A 26,407-nucleotide genomic window follows, 5' to 3' on the forward strand; every position below is an offset into this window, starting at 1 on the left:
TCGATCTTTCAGAGGTTAAATTATAGCTCCATATTAAATAATCATCAGAATTAGAAAACTTTCATTATTTTTATGGTCAAAGAATAAAAACCTGTACGCCACGGTGTGAAAATGAGCCGTGAAAGCTTTTAAAGCAAAGACAAGCGCACGCGCATCTTAAGTCTTGTTTGTGAGAGGAGGCGCTAAATGGCCACCATCGCTGGCGCGGCGAGGGTTACCACATTTATATTTCGTCCGATAAACTTTTCGTTTATGGAATATATAAAATGTGTTTGAGATAACATGTAGGCTGAAAACAGTTTATACAATATATTCGAAAGTTTATTATATACCTATCTACTAATTTCTTTAATAGATTTTAATTTGTGTATGTAAATTTGCATACAATTATGCTCTGATTCGGCGATGATGTATCTAGTAAATTATATGAATTTGACATCAATTCATCGTAATTTTACGCTCATTCGGCCGAAAAATGGAAATGAGAAATGCGGCGATTGACTTTTGGTGCTAGAGCTGAGTTGGTGTTTTTTAATTATTTTGTCCGTCGTTCCTACATGATCATGGTCACTCCAGCTGCCGCCGGGAGACGCTGACCGTGTGGAGATCGGGTTACTGCAGAGTGCTCGAAGTGCGCTGACTTCGATGCCATTATTGTTTTCTATGACTCTGTATTAAATTACGATATTGTATCGCGCTCAATACTTAATAGTGAGACATTTGAAAAACAAATCCTAGTTTAGTTTAGTAACATTTTAGTTACTAATTAAGTAACAAAAATGTTTATACTTTTGTTAACGATTCGAAAATGATCAAGAAAACTACTTAGATATGTTTTATTTTTACAAAATTTAAAAAAAAATAACCTTATATTTGTAAATATTTATTTTTCTAAAAAAAGTTTAAATGTCTAACGATGCAGACGTTAATAATATTTCTATGTTACTCTATATGCGATAAGAAGTTTGCAGTCAGGTCAACTGAACAAGGAAGTTAATTATGCACATGGGTGATATGCGTGCAGAAATAAGTTGCCACCCGTTATCTCAAATTTATTCCCAAAAGTAGTGCGTAAGTAAACTTATCTTCTTGTTGGTATTACGCTGGAATTATTGGTTAAAATATTGGACGTAAACTCAGCTATGTACATGTATAGTCAAATTAGTTTTCAGAAATTAACATTTACGATGCATAAAATCTTTGTAAGCAATGGAGAATATCTTTCGTCGTAAATACCATCGCAGCGTTTTGCGTAAAGACGAAGGCAAAGACGAAGTATTTCTTATGTCTATTGTATGGTTGTTCTGTCCGTGTGTATGTACACACATACAGTGCGACCTACACGTGTTGAACTGTTGACTTAACAAAACGTTCGTATTGTATTGTTTACTGACTGCACTAATGCAGTTTGGAAGACGAAATAAGGAAAGTATAATTTCAACCAGAGCTTTTAAGGTGTTTAGTCAAATGAATATTCAGTATAATCAGTTTCGCTCTTTCTAAACCAATCGATGTTTTAATTATATGTACATTGATAGAATAAATCCTTCTAAGCTCTAGGACAAATATAAGATACAAGTGTAAGGAAGGCTTCGAAACGTCACCAGCCGAGAATGTTATCTGGAAAACGCTTAGGTGAGAGAGAGATGGCATAGTTAAATGGCAAATCACCGTTCTGTAGTTATTTTATTTTGTACATTACATAGTGGTTTCTCGACGTGAAGCATAGACTTTTGTGTTATGAATATTGTATTTCGAATCCGTAAAAATATGACGTAAAAAAAAATAACATGGCTGCGTGGAAGCTCCTTAAGTGGATAGACATTATCGTAAAAATATTTAAAATATACATATGTATAGGCAAATCGCATTCTTAAAGAATTTTAATAAAATAATTTCTTACAAAAATCATAAAAGCCTATAGTTCTATTCTACGCTATACACATATACACATTCAAACAATTCGTAGCCTAGTTAAGAATCCAATTTCGACACTAATTACTACGTATATATAATTAACTATTGGACCTCTATACATTTACGAACCAAGTTTCCTTATAGGTGCTTGAACCAATAAATATTGTTAAGCTACAAGTAAGGAGTTAGTAATTATTATCCACCATAAAACTGTAGCTAGTTACCGGCCAATTTAACCGTGTCACAAAATAATGAGAATACAAATTGATAAATCTCTAGGTGTTCGCCGCGAACGTAGACCTCGCGAACACAATACATTTTTGATGAGTTTTTACAAATTTGTAAATATTCCAAGACTTAATCGATTTTGATGCCCCACGAACTTAAAAATTCTATTGACAGATCCTACATAACTTTTAAATTTCATCAAAATCAGACCAACGGCTCGAAAGTTATCGCATTACAAACATGCATACATACATACAAAAAATGTATTTTTGAATCAAGTTCTATAATTCGAGGTGATTGAAGCATAACTATGAGAGATATCATAGGTCAGTCTGACAAGAAAGTGAAGAAAACAGATTTTGACGAACTACATTTTTTCTATTGCAATTGAATAACTTGTACAATATTTTTTTAAATTGGTACTGTATTTACTTCTAGCCAGTTCCACACTCTCTTTATTTCCAAAAACGTGGACCGGCGGCGGCGACATGATCGGAGCGAGTACAAGCAATCGATAATGATACTCTTATTATAAATAACTGCTTAAATTAACGTCAATTTTGAAATTCCCGAGCAGCAGGCACCCGGACGAGATAATAGTCCTTAATTACATGGTTATCCATCATCGAAAACCAACAAACTAGGTGGATTCGAGGCCCACCCACACACCGCTCGGGCAAATTGAACATGGCATGACCTTTATCAACTCGACAGATGAACATCGCATATAATATTCTGGCCGGTCTCGAGGTATTTTCTAATCGTACAGTCAACATCTCAACCAGCCCAAAATCATTGCAAATCCACCGCTATTACCGCGGAATAGTTATCATAATTGACTGTATCAGTATACATCATCAACATGTGTTAGGAGCATATAAACTGAAGAATAGAATAAATCTAGATATTTTATCTGATACTTATACTTAATAGGTATACGTGTTGGATAACGCATAATATGTATTGCGGCATATTAGCGTGGATGCAAAAAACTAATCATCCCAAATTCGAAACCATCGCATTGTTTAATTTGAGGAAGACAAAACTACATTGTACATATTTTCATTTTTCACCCATCTCAAAGATGCATATAAAATTCTAATATTTTGTGTTCCATTTTTCCCTAGTCCAAGCAAAGGAATTCCTTCGGAAAGTGCCACAGATTGTGATACCGTCATGTCCGTCAGAACAGCGAGGCTGATACTATCAGAGTCGTGAGCTGCGCTAGGGCTTCGCCCCTCGTATCGCGCACGTATCGCGAGGCTAACGAGCTATGGGCGTTTTCAGGTAATGCCTGGAGGATAATAGGGTTTGTTTGGAGGAATAATTGGAAGTACATACGACGGTTTATGGTGTATGTGTAACATTATAGAGTAATAATGTAGATGCATTGTTGATAAAATGCGATGAAATGCTTTTCTATTTGCGATGAAATGGTTACTCCTGTTTTGTTTTCTCTTGTCAGTTGAAGTCAGTAGTCGATCACACGGAACTACACACATAATCCTAGTCATTATCGATCTATTTACAGACTTCAGTTAACGATCAAATTATCTTCTCACTACGATAGCGTCTATGCAAAGTATAATTTCATCTACACGTTAAATGAGTAAATAAAAAAACACCAGAATAGTTTTAGAAAACAAACCACAAAGCAATAAAGACGACTGTTGCCGGCGTGTTTCCGTAATCCAGATAATTCGCTGCAATTCCAAGTACTATTTGCGTTCGGCCCGGAGCGAGCCAATAATAAGGATTGTTCGATACGATCTGAGCTGCGCCCGCGCCGATCCCTCCACCAGATACTCTCCGCTCGGCGTCTTTGTGCTCTCTGGATAAACGTGCCTTGTATCCGAGAATCGTTACGAGTTAAATGTATTTAAGGATTACGCCAGCAAAGACACCAGCTAAATGCGTTAATTTAGACTGATTGATATTTACTACATAAAGCGGAAGATCTAGGAGTGATCCTATCTCCCTATACAAAGTAACCGTTCCTCATTTTTTTGTGATTACCGGTTGTAATACTAATATTAGGGGCCTATATTACTAAACTAATTAAAGATATATCTACTTACTTACACTAGTCTACTTAAGTCTAATTAATTCCTTGTAAACTTTCGCAAATATTCCATCGACAACCCATCATTTCCATAAAAAGAAAAGCGAGTCAACTCAGTCCGACGTTGTTAAAAAATGGAAATGATTCCGCGAGGCAACTACGTGATTACATTCAGGCGGGTCAGCCCGAGGGAGCCCGCTTATTGCCACATGATTGAAGACCCGCCGCCTCCACCGCTTTTCTGAAGTGTGAACGAGACGGAGAACCACACAGCAACAAGACAGACAGGGACAGAGACAGTTCAGCATCTGATTAGCATCCCAATTACGGCGCGGGCGCTGTAGGATCGAATCTTTGGTTGTACCTAGTGTTGTGCTGTAGTCATCGATAGAAGAAAGTTTGATTTATATTTTTTCGTTTAAATATTTAACAAATAAGTAAACAGGTACTTAACTTATATGTGTCGAAACTAATAAATTTAAAAATTTAAATGTTTCAAGAACCTAAATTGGAGAGATTTTTTTCTTCTCCTTTTTTCTAAACTAAATAGGTTATCTATTTATGTGTATTTATTCTAGAATTTTATTTATTTTAACATTTATTGCTCTCAAAGATCCCTAGGAACTAGATTTTTAACATCCTAAATTCTTAGCTGATTGGTCACAAACAACAAGAGAAAAAGAGACGCAAGTAGAAGATCCCTTCTTCTACTTGCGTCTCTTTATCTCTTGTTGGACAAGTGAATTAAAATTGTACCCAACACCTACACAGGCTAGATAAGAAAAAACTAAATAAATAGTTATCGACAAGTTTGTGGCAGCCCTAATAACAAGAATAGCGGTCGTCACGAGGCGGGGCGCTGTGTGAGATTACATCGGCAGCAACAGCAAGGAAATTTTAAATAAACAAGAAATTATGAATGGCCACAGATTATACCCTCCATGACATGCCGGCATCGCATCCGCAACTAGGTGCTCTTGCGCAGGTTTGTTAAATTCAAGACTTGTTACCTCGGTAGAAGAATGTTTATTACTACTTTTATTTCTTGACTAGTATTTGTGAGCTTTATGTGCATAAAGCTCACAAATACTACTTTGACCCTTCTTGTACTCGAGAGCCTTCTTGTATTTCGATGAAAGAAAAAAATATATGGCAGAAAGAAAATCGAAGTCGTCGTGATGATTGGACAGCCTAATGCCTGAATTGTAGGGAACAATTGTTTGGCCATGCTTCTGCCGCTTAGCCTTGGCAGAAGAGGCAAACCCAAGAAATGCTGGTTTGATTTCGTCAAAGATGAAAGTGCATGCCAAACGTCTGACAATTAAGTGGTGCCAACAACCGTCCGAAGTGGAGTCCAAAAAGCGGACCCTGGGCTCCGACGGTCAATGATTAAGGAAGAACCGAGAAAATGCTCAGATGAGATAGAGAGAAACAGAAACGAAATAAAGAATTCATCCAGAAAAATAAGTCTTTGAGGGAGGCAAAGGTAGTCTAATAAATGCTATAAATTTCAGCCCCTATTTTCTGTACTTTTGCAAAACAATATTCAAACTGCAGTCAATTCTAGAGCTACACGATCTAATAACGGCACAACACAGAGCCACGGTGCAATCCAAACTCGCCGCATTTCAACACAACTCACCGCTCAATGCAAACCAATTTGACATTAGTCATTACCCGCGACCACAATGTGCTCGGCTAACTAGTTCCGTGCTGGAGCTGTTATTATGATAATACTGTGCTTGTTGAGCTGTGTTGCCAGTAAGAATCAAAATGGAGAAAATATTTTTATCAATATTTAAAGAGTATTTCGGTAAAAATTACATAATCGCTTGTAATAATGTAAATTCAGTAAATTTTCTTACTATAGTAAAATAAGTCAAAATCAATCAATCACGTCAATATCGTCACAATATTAGCTGAATCGCGTGCATAAAATCTTTATAAAATATAATAGAGACTAAAATCAATAAAAAATAATATAGTCTGTTGAAAAAAATAATAGTACACTAGTGATGAAAAATTAAGTCATAAATTAAATAGAGAACAAGTGAATTAAATTATTTATTTAACAAAACAAAAAACGCCACATTTTTCATGTTCAAAAATGGCATATTTATGAAAAAACAAAGCGTCATTACCTATCCTACTAGGGAACGGAATCCAAACTTGGCCATCACATAGCCACCCTACAAATAAAAGCGTTGAAGTAGGCTCTATACGTTCGTAGCAACGATTAACCGGTCCCTTTCAAGTGTCAATAAAACGTGATAACTACTTGTAATTGCTTGTAACTGGTGTGCGACATCCACTATTGTTATTGCATTGAACAGCCATCCATACATCGACCATAGACTGCATAGCTACTCCTGTCATTCTATCCGGTCGAGTGAGCAGGCAGAGCGAAGCGTGGCAATTTCATTCAAAATATATCACCAACTAAAGGCTACTAATTGATTTTCATGCGCTTATTACTCCGGTATCTTTACGTATAAGAGCACTGACGTGTATTCGTAGGTAGTAAACAATATACTCAGTCACCTTTCTTTTTCTTATTTAGGAGATGCAAAAGAAATCTTTTTTGCTAAGTACCCAAATGTCTCAAAGTTATCGATCTGTATTTTTTCGGAATATTTATGGTCCTTCGAGCCGGATAAAATAAGTTATTTTGGGAAGCTTTGACTGTGAGATACGACTAATTTCACTTAGATGTGGATATTTTGGAGTATAAAATTGTCTAGTTTTGTTTTTAGAATTGGATGGACAGATAGACAGATGCTATCACACTAATAACTGTCGCGGGGTGACCATCAAAGAGCCCGGCGTCACATAAATCCACGAGAAATTATCATAACGAGTCGGTTTTGTAACAAAATGCGTGTTTCTGGGAAATTAATAACACCCGCTATAAACTATTGAGATTTACGTTCCATCTGTTTGACTTCATTTGTTTGACTCGGTTACAACTGTGACAAATATTCTTCTTGCCGATTGTCCAATAAGCCTTTCCGATCATATTTTTTGTATTATATGTAGTTAAAATAAAATAAAATAATAATTATACAAAATAATTTAACATGTAATTTCTAATCATAACTTTAATGATGCGTTGTTAGAAATTAAATTTGCTGAGAGAAAATAACACACGATTGCTATTTGACATACATTCTGTTTTAAATACATAGCGTAACGACAATACAATTTCAAAATCTATATCGATTTTTATACTACTTATAGTGAGTAAGTTTGTCAGCCGAAAATAACACGAAAAAGGCTTAGGAAAAAAGCAATTATAGCCTCTAAAAGCCTATATTACTATCTATTAACAATGAAATTGGATCTTATTTACAGCTCCGCGGTTATGTTTTTCTGATATAAATGATACGTATCTACGGCAGACTATATAAAACAAAAATTAAAAATTTAATAACCGTCATAAAATAGCGCCATCCAACGATTGCGTGTTTAAAAAGTAAATAAAAATATATTCCTAATTTAAACCAGCCGTGTTATTGTGATATCATGTTCCTATGATATATTCTTAGAGCAACATTATCCATTTTTTTGGTCCTAGTAAAAATATATATACTTAATTACATACAGATTGTGATATTTTGAACTGTTTTCGAACTTTTAAACACCAACGATAAATAAATACTTATCTAGGTAAAATGTTTTTTCACAAATTATTTTCGTTCATTTCGGCAAAAATATATTTCTTATAATAGTGAAAACACTCTGGAATCAGGTTAAGTGCTTTATGAGTTTACGTTTTCAGAAATGTTATTTATTTTAAAAGGCATTTAGACAGAGTGTCTTCAGGCTGATCTGGGCCATATGGCGGCGGTAAAAATATAACATTTTCTAAATACTTCTGTAATTGATATACCTACAAGAGAATGCATGTGCAAATTAGTGTACTTTAGATAAAAATGCTTTATATAATGCGGTCGACTGTACGTCAAGTTAGTATCCTGTATGCATGTTTATACCTCAGTAATAGGGACTAACTTGCAATGAACTTGGGTAGGTTGATGTGCTGTTGTATGATAACTGTACTGTTACAGTGAAACCACGCATGGAACGACCGAAATCCTCAAAAGACGTCATTTATTAATTTAATTGTCTCGATAATAAAGAATCAAGCCGTGTCGTGGTGCGTATCTGGAATAACTCCTGGCGGAAGACATAACTCCCTGTTATGTTGGCTTGGCGTGTTAATGAATTTATTTGTCGACAGCGACAGCTCAAATTTTTTATACGGATTGCCGAATATTTTTGGCTCTTTTAACAGAAATTTATTGTTTTATTTATACAATGTTAGGGTTTATATCAATTGCATTCCATTTTGTAGTTTACGCGTTTTATATATTTTAAAGTTAATGTTTTTTTGTTTCTTGATCAAAATGAGAAGATCACTAATGATCGCGCTAATATATTAATGGAAGATATGAATTAAAAAAGATAGCTTTATAGTTACTATATTACAATTTCATATAATAATATTATAAAGAAAAATCGCCAATTTCTTATTTTATCCCATTTCAAATTGTGCAGACTGATAAAATGCGGTCTTTTACCAATACAGGCACTTGGCCACTTTGTATTCGCAAATGTTTTTGCTGTGATGGCAATATTTTCTCAGAGGGTTCGATCAACTTCGAGCCAGTACTGGTAGTTAAGCCAATATTTATGTAGAAATGCAAGACTACAAGTTTTTACGGCGCATCCACATCGGTTACAGATTTACAGCCTGTATTTTAATTTTATTTTGAAGCTTATATCTTCAGCAACAAAGTTCAATATTGGTACAAATCCCATTAAATCGAAGATGGCTAACAAACAGGGCTAGTTTTTCTGAGCAACGTCGACTAAGTGTATTTTGTTACAACCATGTGAAGTTTCAGCTGCCTCGTTTTAATATTTTTTTTGTGGGTCGTAACTCATTTCCTATGCAATGAAAACTGTCACTTATATCAGAAAATTGATGAGGGTGTTCATTTCTTAGAAGCCTTAATGATCTTGTGCATTATATTGGTCTCACCAAAGTATAGATTCACTGTTCCAGGTTCTAGGTATATAATGATCAGGGTTGCCAGACGTCCCGATTATAGACTCCAGAATTTACTGTCCCGCTTTTAGGGTTCCGTATTTTGGATTTGCAATCAGAAGCAAAAAAAAAATACAATACTTTTGCACAAAGGGTATATGTGTAAAATAGGACATTAAAATTTTTAAAAAAATTTAGCTAGTGTTTTTATTAAAATATGAAAAAAATATTTAAATGTTCTCGCTTTTTTACTCATTAGTTATCAAATCTGGCAACGCTGATGATGATGTAAGTTGGACCAGTGAATATTCTACTTCCATTCCATGAAGGTTTTGAATGAACTTATATAATCTGCAAAGTATACTTAATCTTTTATTTTGAATTTTGGGTAGGTATATGCCCCAAAAAAGAAATACCTAAGCAATATTTTTTTTCATAAAAAAATTCTACAACAAGTACTTATATTTGCAAATATTTTATAATCTACAATATATTTGATTACGCAAATGAGTAACTTATTTTGCTTTTCGCAATTCTATGAATACAGTTTTAGTAATGCACATTATGCATATTTAGAGTTGCGTTGCGTTGCAGCCCACGTCTTCCGACGGTTTCTTTCAACTAGCTCGACACCGGGCGTCGCCCGCTTGTGATTTATTGTGGCTCGTTTATTTTATTTCCCAATTCGTTTTACTTTATGGCCCAACCTTCTTCTAATCTCCACGAAACTGTTCGTCGAACATTACTGATTTATTCTCTAGTCGTGGAAATATTTTTAAAGGTAGATATTTTAAATTCTGTGGTGGGTAGATATAATGCCATCTCAATGTATATCTTTTCAATTTTCAAAATTACGATATGAATATCTAAGTAAGATAGTATCTAACAAGTAAGGTAATTTGTTATGGCATATTTATAGTACCTATGTGTACTTATATAAGTTTATTGTTCTCAATAAAACTTGTGTGTACAAAGGAAAGCCTTTCAAGTATAACGTGGAGCAAGTTTCATTGGTTCCATGCCATTCGAAGCCGTGACTGATCGCCAAGCAAACAATGATGCCTGGTAGCTGCCACAGGAATTCCAATAAGTAGACGACTTTTTATTCTATTCAACTTCGGGCTATTGTGCTAGCCCTCCCAGCCTGATTAGAAACAATACCAATTATTTCGATTTTGTATTACAAAGCTCGGAAAAGACTGAGCGCGTTGGTCATATTTCAATGCTTCTATACAGGCAGGGAATTTTGAAAGTTTCTAAATAAATGTGGTCTTTGGGGCAAGTGACAAAGCATAATGGATTGGCGACAAAGTTAACGTCCGGGCCTTCCTCCGACAAAAGAAGCAGGTACAGTAAGCCGGACAAGTGACAAAGCCAGCGAACCCATTGTGCCGGCGTGATCAGAGCCGTCGATTCTTGTAAGTGCAGTTTTTTTGTTATTGGTTGACTTCGACAAAGCTTTGAAAATTGAATAGTTATTACGATGTGTTATTAATCCGTGAATATTTGTAAACTTAGATCTTAAATGTAAACTTACCAAACAGATGCAGCGAGCCCGAAATAATACAGGAGGAGGAAGACAACGGCGCAGTTCGGGTTCGCTAATCCGTCATGAGCCAGCAGCATCCTCGTCGGAATGGCGGAGTCCTTGGCACAGCCGGCAGCGGTGCGGCCGGCGGCTGCGCGCACTCCCCAGCCGGCGGCGGCTGCACATCGACACAGCGCCACCAACACCAGCGCCCGCTCGCCGGCTCGCCCGCGGTCCCCACACGCCAGCTGCGCGCCCACCGCCGCCAGCGTGCACGCGAAACTCAGCGCAGCCCATGTCGCCAGCCACACTTCAGCTGCCCGTCTCTCGCCGGCTTCCCAAAGAACTTCAGCTTCACAAAACTGTGCACAACGTCCCGATCCCCTGACCCATACCCAACTTTTTGGTTTAACGAGCCGCTGGCACGCGCCTGATCCACCTACACTATGATCGAGCGGTATAGAACCTACAGGAGGCCCATGATCACCAGGTCCTTCCATGCACATATGTTCGTGATTGTTTTCAGCGGGGAATAAAGAACAGTCTAACTCGGCCGGCCACTGGAAACCGAAACCCTGAAGCACGGGATAACATCTTGCATATACAGTCTCACACAAACCTCTACAGGGGCCGATGGGTAAGGCGACTTTATCGGTACACATCGGCACGTAGACCGTGCATAAAAACAGATCCAATTGTGGCGAGCAGCCGTACTGGACGAGTGGACTGAAGGTCTGCAGGGTGACATCGGCGTCAGCCTGCAGGGAGTGACGAGCCAAATTGGGCATTCCTGTTTGGTTGTATCCAATGTTCTTGCACATAGCCACTTTAATAGGTTCACATGTCCGCACTGAGGCCTCGGCGGCGGCGCCGGTCACTAGGGTCACGGTAAAAAGGATCGCGATGAAGCACTTCATTTTGAAAGACGATATCCGGCGCGTCAAATGAAAGATCTCATTGTAGTCGAGAGTATTTACGCGCGGACGCAGCGGGCACGTGGAGTACGTTCATGCGTCTCGAGGCGCGTCTCAAGACGGTGTGGAGCGTGCGCGCGCGGACTGGAGCCCCCCTCGCGGCCGCAGTCTCACAAAAAAAGGATCGCAGGTATGCGCGATAGTGTGGCGGAGGGAAAGGGAGAGAAATTGGTGAGGAGGCCTGGAGCGAGATGAACGTGCGGAGCCTCGTTACAAACAACTGATCGCGCGACATTCTCGTTATCGACTCTTATCAATAGGGTAGAATTCAAATCGCGCTTATAACACCGCTTCATTTGTCCCATAATTTCGATATCGATTTTCCTAGATAAGAGTGATAGTATTATCTCAATGATTACATCGATGTGCTGCTATGACGTATTTAAGACTGATATGTAACTACACAATCCATTATATAGCCAAATACATGCGTACATATTATATAAAAAGAAGTCCCCCTATCGCGTCTGTTTGTCTGTATGAACGCGATAAGCTCAAAAATAATCAATCCTATGATTTCTGAGGAAGTGTATAATTTATTATGGTTTCACCCTAGAGAAACCGGGATGGGTCGCTAGTAAAATTATAAAGGTGCATTACCAAGTTGAGAAACTTAATAAAGTCTATGTAAGTAAATAAATATGAGACCTCCTCTCGGTTCAGTGGCAAGAACTTTACCACTGCGCCACCGAGGTGTCAAATTTAATAATTATCAATCAACTATATTGTAACGTCAAATGTAATTATAATCCCAATTAATATTATTAAGGAACAATAAGTTTGCCACCTCTTCACGCTTTACATATTCAACCAATCTTCTTGAAATTTTACCATGCACGCACATTTCATCTTGGAAACATGACTACTATAGTGGGAAAATAACGAGGGCGGAGCTGCAGGCGAAAGCTAGTACTAAATATAATTTTTGTCTAAGTATAAGAGAAAACAGATCAAGATATGTATATGCATGTAATATGTAGTATATTTTTTATTTCATACTTAGTTGAAATTTAAATAGACATCACAGCACAAAAGTTACAAATTGCTGCAGCACCAATGGATTTTTTTTTAATTTTACTAGGTCACTTTAAGTATCACCTCCATTTATTTTTCGTTCAAGCTTTTAAGTCCCCAAATATATGTACTTCTTGTCTTCAAAATTCGTACAACATTAGCCAGTAATTGTCGTTTTGATTCCATCTGTCTATAGAGGTCTTCATGGTTACTTCAGGCGGGTCCAGGTGTGGGCGGATCACAGGGACAGAGAAAGTACATCAACAACAGATACATGGAAAACATGGAGAATATGTATAGCAACACTTTCATTGTCTCGATTTGTGAATGTGAATGTCGAAACTGAAGATATATCGCAGTTTACATTGCTATTGAGATTCTGGTATAAGACCTTCTGTGACATTTATTGTGTTGACAATCATGAGAAGTCGAGTCTATGACTTGAAGTTATTCTAAAAGTTTCTATATCTTTGAAGTGTGTGTTTATCCGTCACTGTATCCCATAGATCAATAAAAAGAAAATTAATGCCGTATCCACAGACATGAAAACATTACATTTGTAAATCTGTGGCCGTATCACAATAGCTGAAATTCTAAATGGTCTGTGCTGAACTTTCTCGGTTTATATACTATTTCAATGGTTAATAATGGTAGGTATAATAGTTCCTTAGGGAAATCGTTTAATTACTGCAATATTATCACACACGATAGTAGTTTTATACATCTTGTATTGATGGCGCCATCTACCGCGAGCATTGCGTAAAATTGTGTTCCTTGATGGAAAAAGTGAAATCCTAATTATACACGATATTCGATCGCTCCGATGAACACTCAAAAATTATAGGTTTACAGGGGAGAAGATTAAACGAAAAAAATTAAATCTAATGTAGATTTTCGTCGTCCCGCTCATCTTATTTTGACTGGACCAAAACAAAACCCAATACATACTTTTGAAATAAATTTATTGTACATAATTTACTACAATAATATTTAAGCAGTACTGTATAAATTTTACGAAACAAATAGGTACAATATAGTAAGTGAATACGGGCTAATACAGTAGTACAAAATTGGACCGAAATTTATAAGAGGTTATTTTTATTTATAAGCGAGGAAATGGTCAAATGCATGGACAAATCAAATATTTACACTGACGTAAAGACTGCTTCAATGGGAGTATGATATCCTTAAAATACGACTAAATAATAGATAAATACTTTTACAACAATCTTATATAATACAGGATTTTCACTCAATTCTGCACGTTTTGTTTACAACATCTAGCTTGCGGCGCGAGGCACTGCGTCTAACTACCTACATACAGTCGACGGTGCTTCTGTGACGCTTCTGTACCCGATAGCAATATAATGCTAGTTATATCATACCATACTTGATAACCAAATATAACCTGATTTTCTCACTTAAATGTTCTCGCCTAAATGAATCTGACATTTGTATATGAGTGGACAATATTATACTTTAGTCATTTTTTCTTTTAAGTCCATAATTGATTGCCAAACTTCTTAGAATTATCACTAAATTCTTCACAAAACTGGGTTCTATGAACGATTTTAATATAATAAAATAGGCCATTAAATGACTAATGATATGGTCAAGTTTAGCTATTTTGGCTTCTGAAGTAAATTAAAATGACTTCATTTAAATTAAAATATTTTTTATCCTTACACTGCAAGGCAAAGATTATACCCTTACTTGAACTATTAATATTGTACTTTTATATTGCAATCAATTGCAAGAATTTTTTTCACAAGCTGACGTTTTATTTTAATTATAATTTATAGGTTAGTTTTTGATAATGTACTTATGGCAAAGTAAATATTATTTTAATACATCAAGTATCGAGTACCGAAGTCTTCACAAACTGCACAGTGGTCCACTGATCCTCCATCATTTTTTTTACATTCGCTATACCTAATTCTTTTTTACAACATTCACATATTTCAACAAATACTCTCATCAGGTGGTACTCCGTTCCTAAATATTTTTATACAATAATAAAGCAAATTACAACATACGATAAAATAAGGAATGCTATTTAAGCAATTATAAGCGCCACCACACACTTTAATTTTTATTTATTTATATGTTAGTTTCGAATTAAATGCCATAAAGGTGGCCTGTAAATTTGCATAATTTCATAAAAAGGTGACAAAAATAAATATATCCCAATTTTTACACGTTTACGCTTCACATTGATATCAAAATTCTTAAAATTATCAATAATATAAATAATGCCTTGCGTTTTAAATGTAATTCATATACACAAGTAGTAAATAAAATAGTGTTAGCACAACCATCTTAAAATGTTGATAAAACAAAATGGCCGAATATTATGTTACAAAATACAATATTGTCTCTTGGAAGGGGAAAGCCGATTGACATTTAAACACATGTTTTTTAAAATAAAAACGTGCTACATATGCGAAATTGCGTTAACACCAATTCTCATTGCGATATAAAGTGCTGTAGCGATAAAAATCAATTCCGGAACGAATACAAAATACTGTAAACAGATATATAAGATTTTACTATAGCCTCTTACATTAAAATTATGTAAAAAAAAATTAATGATAATGTAACAGTACCATTTCTATCCAAGCTAGTGGAACTTGCTTGCAATCGGAAAGTGAATGGTATTGAATGCGTCTCGTAATTGCAGACAAAACGATTTAAATTTATCGAAACATTACATCGATTTGATAACGATTTCTGCCTATTTTATGTATCTGTCACACATAGTCGTGACCATATGACATTGACAAAGGCCAAAAAATATGTCACTAACGAACATTAAACTATATATTTTGAATTACTTTTCATACCATGTCCGAAGTCAATATTAAAAGACTATGAAATTATTATAGACTTATGTTCGTTAAAGACATTTGGCTATACAACATATTACGACAAGATAGTATAGATTGCTTTTTAATACACTAGAGGCGCTTGTGGTGGTAAGGTCCAATGAAAAGGCATAGTTGAATAGTTTTAACGGATTTTTAATATAAACCATAGTGACAGGACCTCAGTCACCAGTGGCGCCACCCAGTGATAAAAAACTGTAACCCTTATTGGGTATACGATTGGCGTTTGCGATACCATTTCAATGATTTAACATCCATTTAAAGTGAGATGAGATAATAATTATGAAATAAAATAGGAATATGGATGTGACGCAGCGTGTATAACTTTAAAATTGTTACCTTCGTCTACAGTCAACGTCAAAGACAAGAATAATTATGTTCTTATATAGTAGACCAAAGGTTTGCGTCAAAATACATGTTGACGGAATCCATACTTGTTTTGATAAAATTTAAATATTCACATGATTTAAGGTAAGATGTCCCAATTTTTCTCACATAATAGATACATAATTTAACTTTTCAGTGTACTATTAATATTAATAAAACTGTACTCACCAAAAGACAAGGTTGGACGAGCTCACGTCGAGATTTCGTTCGCATGAAGTTCAAGAGATTATTAGATTCATATAGGTCTAGCGGTAGTATATTGACTAGACCGGCGCGGAGTGGTCGAGGCGCACTCGGAGCGCCTCCCGCTCGCGCTGCACGTCGGCCAGGTCTGCGCACAGCGCGCGGCACACGCGGTGCAGCACTGCGTTCTGCTCCTGCAGCGCCTTCACGTCCGGGTCCGGCGAGCCGGGGGACTCCCGCGGTTTCCGGTACACTTCGAAGGCGCCGTGCATCTTCGGCGCGTCCTCGCGGTTGTAACCGAATCCTTCGCCGTCGTATTCGCCCTCGCTGCGCTGGCTGGGCAGCGGGCGTCGCGCGGGCGGCGAGGCGGCGGGCGACAGCCGCGGCGGCGGCTGCGGCGGAGGCTGACCCGCGCCCTTCAGCCTGTTGAGGTCCAGTGAGCTGGAGCGCGTGTGGTTCCGCAGCGGCCGCGGCGGAGGCGGCGGCGGCGGCTCCTTCTTGGGCGCGTACTGCAGCGACTGCGGCCCGTCGTCCGCGTGTACCGACGATTCCCTGGCCGGAGGAGGGGGCAATGCCCCGGCGCTTTTCAAAGGCTTCTTCGGCTGCGGCCGCTGAATAGACTTGATTTCTGGGTTCCCGTTCGGTGGCGGTTCGGTCGGCGGTTGCGAATTCAGTCGCTTTGGACTAGCGAGTTCGAATGCGTGCGCGAAATCGTCTCTCCTTGGCGATGTACTCGACCTCATATCTCCTTCGCCGTGGCTCGGTAAAGTATTCGCATCGGGCGTCACCCTCAGAGCCACGGGATGGAAAATCTTGGGGTCTCTTTCTAAAGCTGACTTGTGGAAATCAAAATTGACCGGTTTCGGGCCCGGACTCGAAACGCTGGAAGTTGGGGAGTCGACAAATTTCGTCCACTCCTTATTGTTGATTTGCGGTTCAGGCTTGGGGGATAGAGACGGCGGCCGCTCTTCTGGTTTCTTCGGCTTGGCCTCGTAGGGGTCGTCGGGTTTGTGGACGAAGCTGAAGTCTGCGGAGGATCCTGAGCTGAACATGTCTGCTCCGAGGTCTACTAAGTCAGTGGTCACCGCTTGCTGGGAGAATCGCGAGTCAACCTAGAAAAAAAAAACACGTTGACATGAAAATTAATAGAAAAATTTCCAAATTTTTCTCCTATAAATCATTATGTTTGCTCTCGAAAACACACTGCCTTACTGTGTATTTCCAGTCCCGAATCAATTTCCCCGTCTCTAGTAATTTGCAACAGTATATATATCTTAAGACAGAGATATACATTTTATAAGCGTGTAAAAAAAAATTAAATGTGTCTGAAGACTAATAAAAATTTTCTGCATCGTTGCATTATACCCTTCAATTTAACAAGAATATCGCATACAAAAGTAAGTATGATATACTGAAAGTTTCAATAAAGATAAAGAAAGTTAATAATCTCACCTTGGGCACGAGACAAGCAGGCAACACTTCAGGAACAGGCATGTTGTTCCGTCGCAGGACAATCAGATGCATCGCTATGCTGAATTCTTCCAGCGTTAGTTTCCCGTCTTTAGTGATGTCTGACAGTTGCCAAATCTTGCGCAGGTCGGGTACGGAGAGGCGAGACTTCTCGAAGAATAATCTGGAATAAGTTTTTTACAAAAAATGATATATTTTAATTTTATTTTCGAGAAGAAGTTATTATTGCTGTAATAAAAAGTCGTGTCCGATCCGTGAACCCTTGACAATCCCCCTCGTCTGGAACCACTGTACGTCACAACGAGGTACTATGAAGAGATAGAGAATATGCATGTAAGTGACAAGGAAACCTGCACTCTAGGTGATAACTTGCCATTTAGTTCATAAAGGCAATGGCAAACTTTTCTGTTAATATTGCCAAGAAAATCGTTACGTGTGTTTCATTCCACTTAAGCCCTCAGCAATAAAGAATATGATTTTTTCTGGTCGAATCGAAATGAATATTTAATTAATTTCGACTACGATGTGGCTACACATAAAGCTCTATCGTTGGACTTTAGGTCCTCCATCGTCCAAGACGTGAGCCAGTTGAAATATGACTGTAAGAAAGGGAGGAAGATGTATTAGAGTGGGACAGACTACTCACTTGGCAGTGTGTCCGGAGAGCATACCGGCTTCGGGCCGCAGCTGCGCGAACTGCGCGGCGTAGTGTCGCGCCTGCGCAGAGCTGATCGCCCACGCGTCTTCGTTCGCCTCCGCCTCGCCATCTTCCTCTGACGAATGCCGATCTGAAGACTCTTCTTCTGTGCCTGATGTTGATTTTTGTAATTTTTTGTCAGACATAATATGTAAAAACCTTGCACAAAAACCAAGCAAACACAAAAACAATGCCATAGCTAGAATATGTACAATAGGCGGCCCTATTGCCAGTGCACTCTCTTTGAATGAAATATGAATATATATATATAGTGGCATGACATAATGTGTATAGGTAGAGGAATGAAGTGAGGTCTAAGGTCTGAAATGATATGTCCGGTCGTGGCAAGTGAAAATGTTTAGTTTTTTCCTACCATAGGAAATAAGATTAAGGGAAATACTGAACAGACTTCAAACGTGTTCTAATCTAGTCCATTATTTGCCTACTGATTTAATTTTAGAACGAAGTTATACTATTTTACAAGTTAAATGAGATAGATTTGTGAAATTTTATGGTATTAAGGTGGATACCCTAGTGACGTCTCTACTACTTAAAAATACTTTTTTATGAAAGAATTTTTAATAAATATAATTATCATTAGAATTTTCCTAATACACTTCAATCAGAAAATGAAATATATAATTTACAATTTTGAAATTTAAAATATACAATTTACATTTAATTATAATATTTTTATATAAATTTCATGACGAGACTATTGACAATCTGCACACGCTAATAGTAGATTTACTTATAATATGGTCCAGCGACTAAATGAGCCAATTGACTCTAGTGTAGATGTTCAAAAACTTTTCATGGAGTCTTCAATTAACGTTAATTACATTATCTCAACATTCTTCACTACATACAGGATAATTGTTTTACTGCACATATACGAGGTGATTGCGATAGTAAAGCTGTGTTTCCAAAGAAATCTTATGCCAAAAAACTATTTTTCTTCCACTGTACAAATTGGCTCATCAACTCTCTCTTTCATCTGAACGTTTTCCGGTTTTTTTCTCAGCCGTTGAGCTTCGGAACCCAGGGTCCTCTTCTCTACTTTTGCGTCTCCACTTCGCATATCATTGTTGACGACATTGGCTCATCAAGTGATCGGGCTTAGTATGAAAATCATCGTAATTTTTTTTTGAAGTTTTTATGTTTCATGTATTTACAGAGCATATAGAAAATATTTTGTATGTGTGAAAAAATAACCTGTATACGAATATAGGCTATGAACATCACGTAGTCTATTTAATACATAATTACGCCTTATGATCAGTGACTCATGAGTGCAATTGAAGTGGTACTAGACGTGCACACAGCGGCGCACACGCATTTATTTTATTAACATTTGTGACGTCACTACTAACGGAAATACCTATTCAGGTTTGCTTGTAGATTATTGAAATATTTGTCAAACTATTGTGTGTTTTGGATAAAAAAGATTGTTATTAATAGATCAAACTATACTTAAGAATTTGTATTATAATTGTGGTATAAATACAACATAATATAGACTACTCAATAACATATATATATCATTATTTGCACACAGCTCACAGCTGTTTGACCTCGGTTCATTAATACTATTCCAAATTTTATCAAAATCAGCCCAACGTTGCCGTTAATACGTGACATATTAACGGCGTTGCATTTATAACATTAAGTATGCATTTACGATTCGAACCTAGAAATGTTCGAGCACGGGAGTTAACCATTATACTACACAGATAAACAAGACCCACCTAGCAATCTGGTGTGTTCCTCTGTGGTGTTGGCCGGCCAGACCCCGCGGCCGGTGGCGCTGTGCTCCCACAGAGGGTGCACGCGCTCCGCCACGCTGTTGGTCGGCGTGGGGCTCTCGCTGGCCGTGCTCCATGGAGACCCGTTCTTACCTCGCCGCTGTAGATACAGAACGTCACGTTTATTCGTATTTTGCTATTCACTTATTTATCATAACAGAATCCATTAGGCTTTAAAGCAGGCATAAGACTGTATTGCCTGGAAGGCCCTAGTCAAGAGATCCACAGCTGACTTTCAGACATGAGAATAAAATTATGATGATGATGATTACTACTATTAAGAGATACTTACAGCTAAGTTACAAATATATACATAGAAATTAAAGTATGAAACTGAGAGCTACTTAAGTCTATACATAGATGTTAATCTTATCATACTGTTTTTATGGAACCCAAGATTTGCAAAAATATACTCAACATTTTGAAGATGTGGCTATGGGTTTATGATTGGCTCTTCTTCTTCTTTTTGAGTCAAAATGAAGCAGGAAGAATAGTATGGGCAAGACAAGGGATGAGAAATGGATTGAAAGGGATGCTATTTTTACCTCTCAGCCGTCAAGGCTTATCCCTAAGGTAACCATCCTATACACATGCCATCATATTTTTAGTGCATAAAATATGCAGATATATGAAAATTCTTATTTCATACACTAAAACTATTATTTCAGTTTGAATCGGGCATGTATGTAGCTATAGGATTATTTTTGTCTTCAAATAACAATTTTAATTTTAATTTTAATTTACAATAGGTACATATTACACTTTTACAACATATAATCGTTATTTCGCCAATTTTGCTTCCAAGGATTTAAGGGTTAAAAAACATGTACTTTTTCTTATACTACTGAAAATCAGTTTCAAAGAATTCATTGAGAAAAAAAATTTCACCTAATTAGATAAGGAAATGTAAGGCTAATAATGTATTTTGAAAGCATACCTACTGGTATGCTATGACTGATAACAGATATCAAGAAAGGTGGTTTCAATGACTATCTGAAGTTATGTTAAAAATAAACTCAACAGTTATTTACATTGAATAGATTGTTTTACTAAATGTGGTTTTTTATCATTTACTTTATAAATTAGGGTCACTATTTTGCAACATTTGCTAAAAACCTTTTTCTAATTTTACCCAGATTTTACTAAACTATTTTTGTGCCCACAAAATTTAGATGGAAAGTTATAGAAACATACATACAGATAGAAAACAATGGTTGCAGTTATTGGGTGGGTATTTCACACAAAGTACATTGAATTTAATATAAAATAGACAGGGAAAAAATATCATAAAAATGAATTAATTAATTCTACAACTTCAGATTAGTTCTATGTGCAAAGAGGAGTATTCTATGTGCAAGGAGGAGTATTAAGAGACAGTTACTTTAATATTTAATAATGAAGAACTTCCTTGAACTGCCTTTAAGTCTTTCAGATCCTGAAGTCTGATTTCTAAGATATAGTGTTTAATTTATTCCTGTAGGTTAGCACTTATTTTTGGGTGTACCCAACAAAATCCAATAAGAATCATTCAATCTTTTTTTCAAAAAGTCCCTAACAGGAAAATTTACCATAGGTATGTATTACACCAAGTACCTACATAATAAACTAATTGATAATTTTAATACAAAAAGCTGTTGAATGTCCATGAAAAGATTAGATGTAATAAAGAACTCACCCCGTGTGAACCAGATCTTTGTGACATTGTTTCAGATTCCATCTCCGAATCCGTACTCAATCCTTCAGTTGCATCGTGAGATAAAGCTGGAGGGCCATCACTGTCAGATAAATTCGATGACACCCTTATTGGCTCATACGCTGCCAAAGTATTGGCAAAGCCTCTTTCTCTTTTAGGGATATGTTGCTCCTTTGGAGAATTTGACAACTGAATTAAATCGGCATTAGCTTCTGAATTAAGGGCCCACGTAAACCGCGGAAGTGGCAGGTCAAGGGCAGTTGACAGCAACTCTGGTTTCAATGACATGTTTGTTTGGTGAGCTGCTATTAGTTTCAAAGCTGAATAAAATTGTTTCCTATTCATATGATTCAACGCTGAACAGTTATTAGGCGCCACACTGATATCCATGATCTGTAAATATAAGAATGATAGACATAATAAAGCATTTTGCAGCCACAATTGTTTATACAGTACGAGACGAAGATACCCCATTATTTACCTGTTTGAGGACATCATTGGATACATTCGATGATCTAAATAACTCTGTTGCCTTTAAAATAGGTATTTTCCCATTAGACTCTTCGTCACAACATAAAAACAAATCACCGAAATATCTCATTTCGGTTTCTGTCAAATTGAGATCCTCCATTATAAAACAACCACGATTTACGGACTTTCGCACAATTCTAAAGGTTTATATTAAAACAACCAACAAAAATAAACATTATCTGTTAATGTACACCATTATTCATTGATAAATAGACGGATTTTAAACTTGTACGAATAATGTACATCACAAAATTTACACGAAGCAAACGAAATGTCAGTGACAGCTGCCTGTGGTTGTGCGGCCATTAATTTTCGGGTTAATGTTGACCAGAAATCTTCTTTTACCGGAAACCTGTTGATTTTTTTACTATCGAATCGGTATTTTGTTTGATTTTATTGGGGTTTGTACGGGATTATCGGATAGTATTACATGGATAGGGGGTTAACCAAGGGTTAATCATGAGCAACAGGTATCATTATCACTGTCAAATGGAAGTAACGCTACTAGCGGTAAAATATGTTTATATTAAGTAATAGTGCACTCGAATAACGTTACAAATGGAAGTATCTTATAGTTAACGATTCGAATTTCTACATACCCATTAGTACTTCATATATACCTATTTTTCTACAGATCGCACAACTATAAAATCGTTACCAACATGTAAATGATCCAAGCCATTATGCGTAATTATAAATAGGTATTAAAAAATATGCTGAAGCTATTTACATATTAGGTATAATGATAATAAAAAAAGTCGATAAACTGTACTAATATTATAAATGCGAAGATTTGTGAGGATGTATTGTAAGTGTGTATGTTTCTTATTTTTTATACGCAAAATATACTGGTATATTTCTTTTATCTACACGGATAGAATATAACTTTGAAAAACACATGATAAATATTTATCCCAAAACTCCCACGAGAGCGAACCCCGGGGTCCAGCTAGTAGTAGTATAAAAATCCTTCCTTAACAGTATCCTGAGTCCGTGAGTTTATTATGAAAGCCACAGACTTATGTCTATTTAAAATGTATAAATACCTGTGATGGTAGGTAGGTACTATAAAATATAGAACTTTATTTTCACAAAAAACAAAGCACTTTTTTTTCATTTTAACATATATCGAGTTGTTGAAATTTTTACCAAAGTTAGCAAATAGTAGTACCTACCACGGAAAAATTAAGTTTATTACTCCGTAAGTAGTAGGTACTATACTTTTATATATATATAGGACAGAGATCCGGGAGTTGGTCCCTCCATTTTGACTCTCTTTATTATAATAGATTTGATTCTCTTTATTATAATAGGTATAGATAAAGTTACTACAAACAAGCGAAGTTTTATAAAGAAAATACCATATGAGGTGTGCATATGTATTTTATTTTAACACTTACACGATATATTTGCCTCTGACAGATTACTATTACAATAATTCTCTTTTGTAACGATAAAGATGAAATCAATACATATATTTATGATACTACTGTCAAAGTAGTTTAATAATTTAGAATAAACACATCTATACTTAAAACTTAACATTAAGCATCGACAATCTCGATAAATCATAATCATTCATATAAAATCTCTAAGATATTTAATCCTTGGTTTGGATGTACTTGATGAGGTCAATGACTCTGCTGGAGTAGCCATACTCGTTGTCATACCAGCTGATAAGCTTGACGAAATTGTCGTTCAAGGAGATACCAGCAGCGGCATCGAAGATGGAAGAGTGGTTGTCACCAATGAAATCAGATGATACCACTTGGTCTTCGGTGTATTCAAGAACGCCCTTCAGGGGACCTTCAGCTGCCTCCTTGACTTTCTGTTTGATGGCATCATAGCTTGCGGGCTTGCCGAGGCGGACAGTCAGATCAACGACGGACACGTTGGCGACGGGAACACGGAATGCCATACCAGTCAGCTTTCCATTAAGAGCAGGAATGACTTTGCCGACGGCCTTGGCCGCACCAGTGGAGGCAGGAATGATGTTCTGCTGGGCACCACGGCCGTCACGCCACAGCTTGCCGGAGGGACCGTCAACGGTCTTCTGGGTCGCGGTCGTCGCATGGACAGTGGTCATCAAACCCTCAATGATTTCAAAGTTATCATGGATCACCTTGGCAAGAGGGGCGAGGCAGTTGGTGGTGCAGGAAGCATTTGAGATGACCTTGTAAGAGGGGTCATAAGCCTCAAGGTTGACACCAACAACGAACATGGGAGCATCAGCACTGGGGGCAGAGATGATAACTTTCTTTGCTCCACCTTCCAAGTGAGCAGATGCCTTATCTATGGTTGTAAATACCCCAGTGGACTCTACAACATATTCAGCACCGGCCTTGCCCCAAGGGATGGCTTTGGGGTCCCTCTCGGAAAAGACAGCGATCTTGTTTCCATTTACAATAAGGTTGCCATCAGCAGCTTCAACAGTTCCCTTGAAGCGACCGTGGGTGGAGTCATACTTGAACAGGTAGACCATGTAGTCCAAACCAATGAAGGGGTCATTGATGGCAACCACTTGGGCTCCTTTCTCGACTGAAGCACGGAGCACCAGACGGCCAATGCGACCAAATCCGTTGATACCAATCTTCGACATGTTATCTGTAACCCAAAGAAAAATGATGATTAAGCTCCACTTTGATTTAAATTTTTTTAATAAATAATCCATGACAAATTCAAGATAAAGTGTACTTTATATAAAACATCGTGTTTATTTTTTGGTAATAATTAATACCAGTTGATATCAATCATTCCATTTTTATTTACTGACAGAACAATGTAGAGTCAGACAGAACTGATTTAGAAATCATTACAACAAGATTGAAAAAACTCAATAAATATGCGCAAGGGATACATTTGATATTACTGGGGGCTGATTTGACTGAGTTTCAGTGAAAATATGACATTTTCTGACATGGATTTTTGACAACAAATTTGCTACGATTTGAAATAATTAACATCTAACAAAATTTCTAAGCAATTTTTCTTAATAGGAAGTTTTTGAGCAAAAATGTACCAGATGTCGGTAGATCTTAAAAAATGTCGATATTTTCATAATTTATGTTCAGCATTTGAAGTTTAAATAATAGTATTTAACCTTCAAAAGCTTGTCTCCAGAATTTCCACTTTGGATGACTGTTACAAAAAAAGTATTATAATATATATTTTTTTAATCAGCATAAAGGGGCTCTTCTAGATTTGGCCTTACTCAATTCCTCCCTACTGGTACCTTTTTGCGCAGAACGCCACAAATGTAGGTAGATAAATAAATATTACACTGTCATAGTTAACTTATGAAAAAGTAATATTGTAGATTGTTATCTCATATGTCATGACCTTCATTGAGTTCCTCTAGTCTAAATCTAGACTTTATTAATTCCTTAATAAATATTGTGTAGGACGAGTCAGCCGGCCGGTGGAGGTCACTTAGAGGTCAGGGAGAATAACAGCAAAAATAACAGCTAATACACAGATTTTTTGATTAAAACATACAAATAAGATTAATTAGTCAATGAGTAATAGAAATTCCATAAAATGGTATTGCAAGTTGCATATAAAATTGCTAAAATATCAAAGATTGCGGTTCCCACACGATGATGTAAGTTTATGCAATAATTAATACAATAAACAAATAATTATTACAATAAACTTCCAATATGTTATGTCCATATTAAAAATAATAAATACATAAACAGAATTACTTACTGGAATTGAAATTGAAGGTTTACAACAAAGCTCACTGGACACGTTTACTCCTCACAAGATGGAGTTCAAAAGTGACATTTGATGAAGGACAGACGAGGACGGGCCTAGCGGTTTCCGAATTCTGAATCAATGATTCATAGAATAATATTAAACAGTAGGGACACATCATATTAAAGAAATCATTCATGTGTCGTTCGACAGTTTCGTTCGTATTATCGTTCTTTTGTATTTTTAATTTATGTAAGGAAAGTTTTACGTTTTTAAACTAGGTACCT

General features: G+C 36.8%; 3 protein-coding genes across 3 annotated transcripts in view; all 3 read right to left on the reverse strand.

Moving 5' to 3' along the window:
• fz4 (frizzled 4) overlaps positions 1-11,971 on the reverse strand; it is a 38,380-nt gene extending 26,409 nt beyond the window's left edge. The window contains exon 1 of the mRNA XM_053754932.2: positions 10,795-11,971. Within this exon, the coding sequence (XP_053610907.1) occupies positions 10,795-11,702 (908 nt within the window). The 5' untranslated portion in view covers positions 11,703-11,971. The remainder of the gene's footprint in view (positions 1-10,794) is intronic.
• Positions 11,972-13,718: 1,747 nt separating this feature from the next.
• Positions 13,719-22,735, reverse strand: Reps (RALBP1 associated Eps domain containing). The gene is made up of 6 exons (XM_053754742.2): positions 22,375-22,735; positions 21,876-22,286; positions 20,144-20,300; positions 18,345-18,507; positions 17,681-17,861; positions 13,719-17,340 (listed from the first exon to the last, which is right to left on the reverse strand). The coding sequence occupies exons 1-6, from the start codon at positions 22,522-22,524 to the stop codon at positions 16,309-16,311; spliced, it is 2,094 nt and encodes a 697-aa protein (XP_053610717.1). The 5' UTR covers positions 22,525-22,735; the 3' UTR covers positions 13,719-16,308.
• A 1,054-nt stretch (positions 22,736-23,789) lies between these two features.
• Positions 23,790-26,285, reverse strand: LOC128675205 (glyceraldehyde-3-phosphate dehydrogenase). The gene is made up of 2 exons (XM_053754473.1): positions 26,133-26,285; positions 23,790-25,028 (listed from the first exon to the last, which is right to left on the reverse strand). The coding sequence occupies exon 2, from the start codon at positions 25,021-25,023 to the stop codon at positions 24,025-24,027; it is 999 nt and encodes a 332-aa protein (XP_053610448.1). The 5' UTR covers positions 25,024-25,028; positions 26,133-26,285; the 3' UTR covers positions 23,790-24,024.
• Positions 26,286-26,407: the final 122 nt, after the last annotated feature.

Source organism: Plodia interpunctella, chromosome 14 (assembly GCF_027563975.2).
Source record: "Plodia interpunctella isolate USDA-ARS_2022_Savannah chromosome 14, ilPloInte3.2, whole genome shotgun sequence".
Classification (NCBI taxonomy): Eukaryota; Metazoa; Arthropoda; class Insecta; order Lepidoptera; family Pyralidae; genus Plodia; species Plodia interpunctella.

Coding starts and splice junctions, on each gene's coding strand:
- Reps (XM_053754742.2), bottom strand. CDS start 22,524: ATGGAGGATCTCAATTTGACAGAAACCGAAATGAGATATTTCGGTGAT. Junction 20,301..21,875: donor AAAGATCTGGTTCACACGGG/GTGAGTTCTTTA, acceptor CTGTATCTACAG/CGGCGAGGTAAGAACGGGTC. Junction 17,862..18,344: donor CTCTCCGGACACACTGCCAA/GTGAGTAGTCTG, acceptor AACTTATTCCAG/ATTATTCTTCGAGAAGTCTC.
- LOC128675205 (XM_053754473.1), bottom strand. CDS start 25,023: ATGTCGAAGATTGGTATCAACGGATTTGGTCGCATTGGCCGTCTGGTG.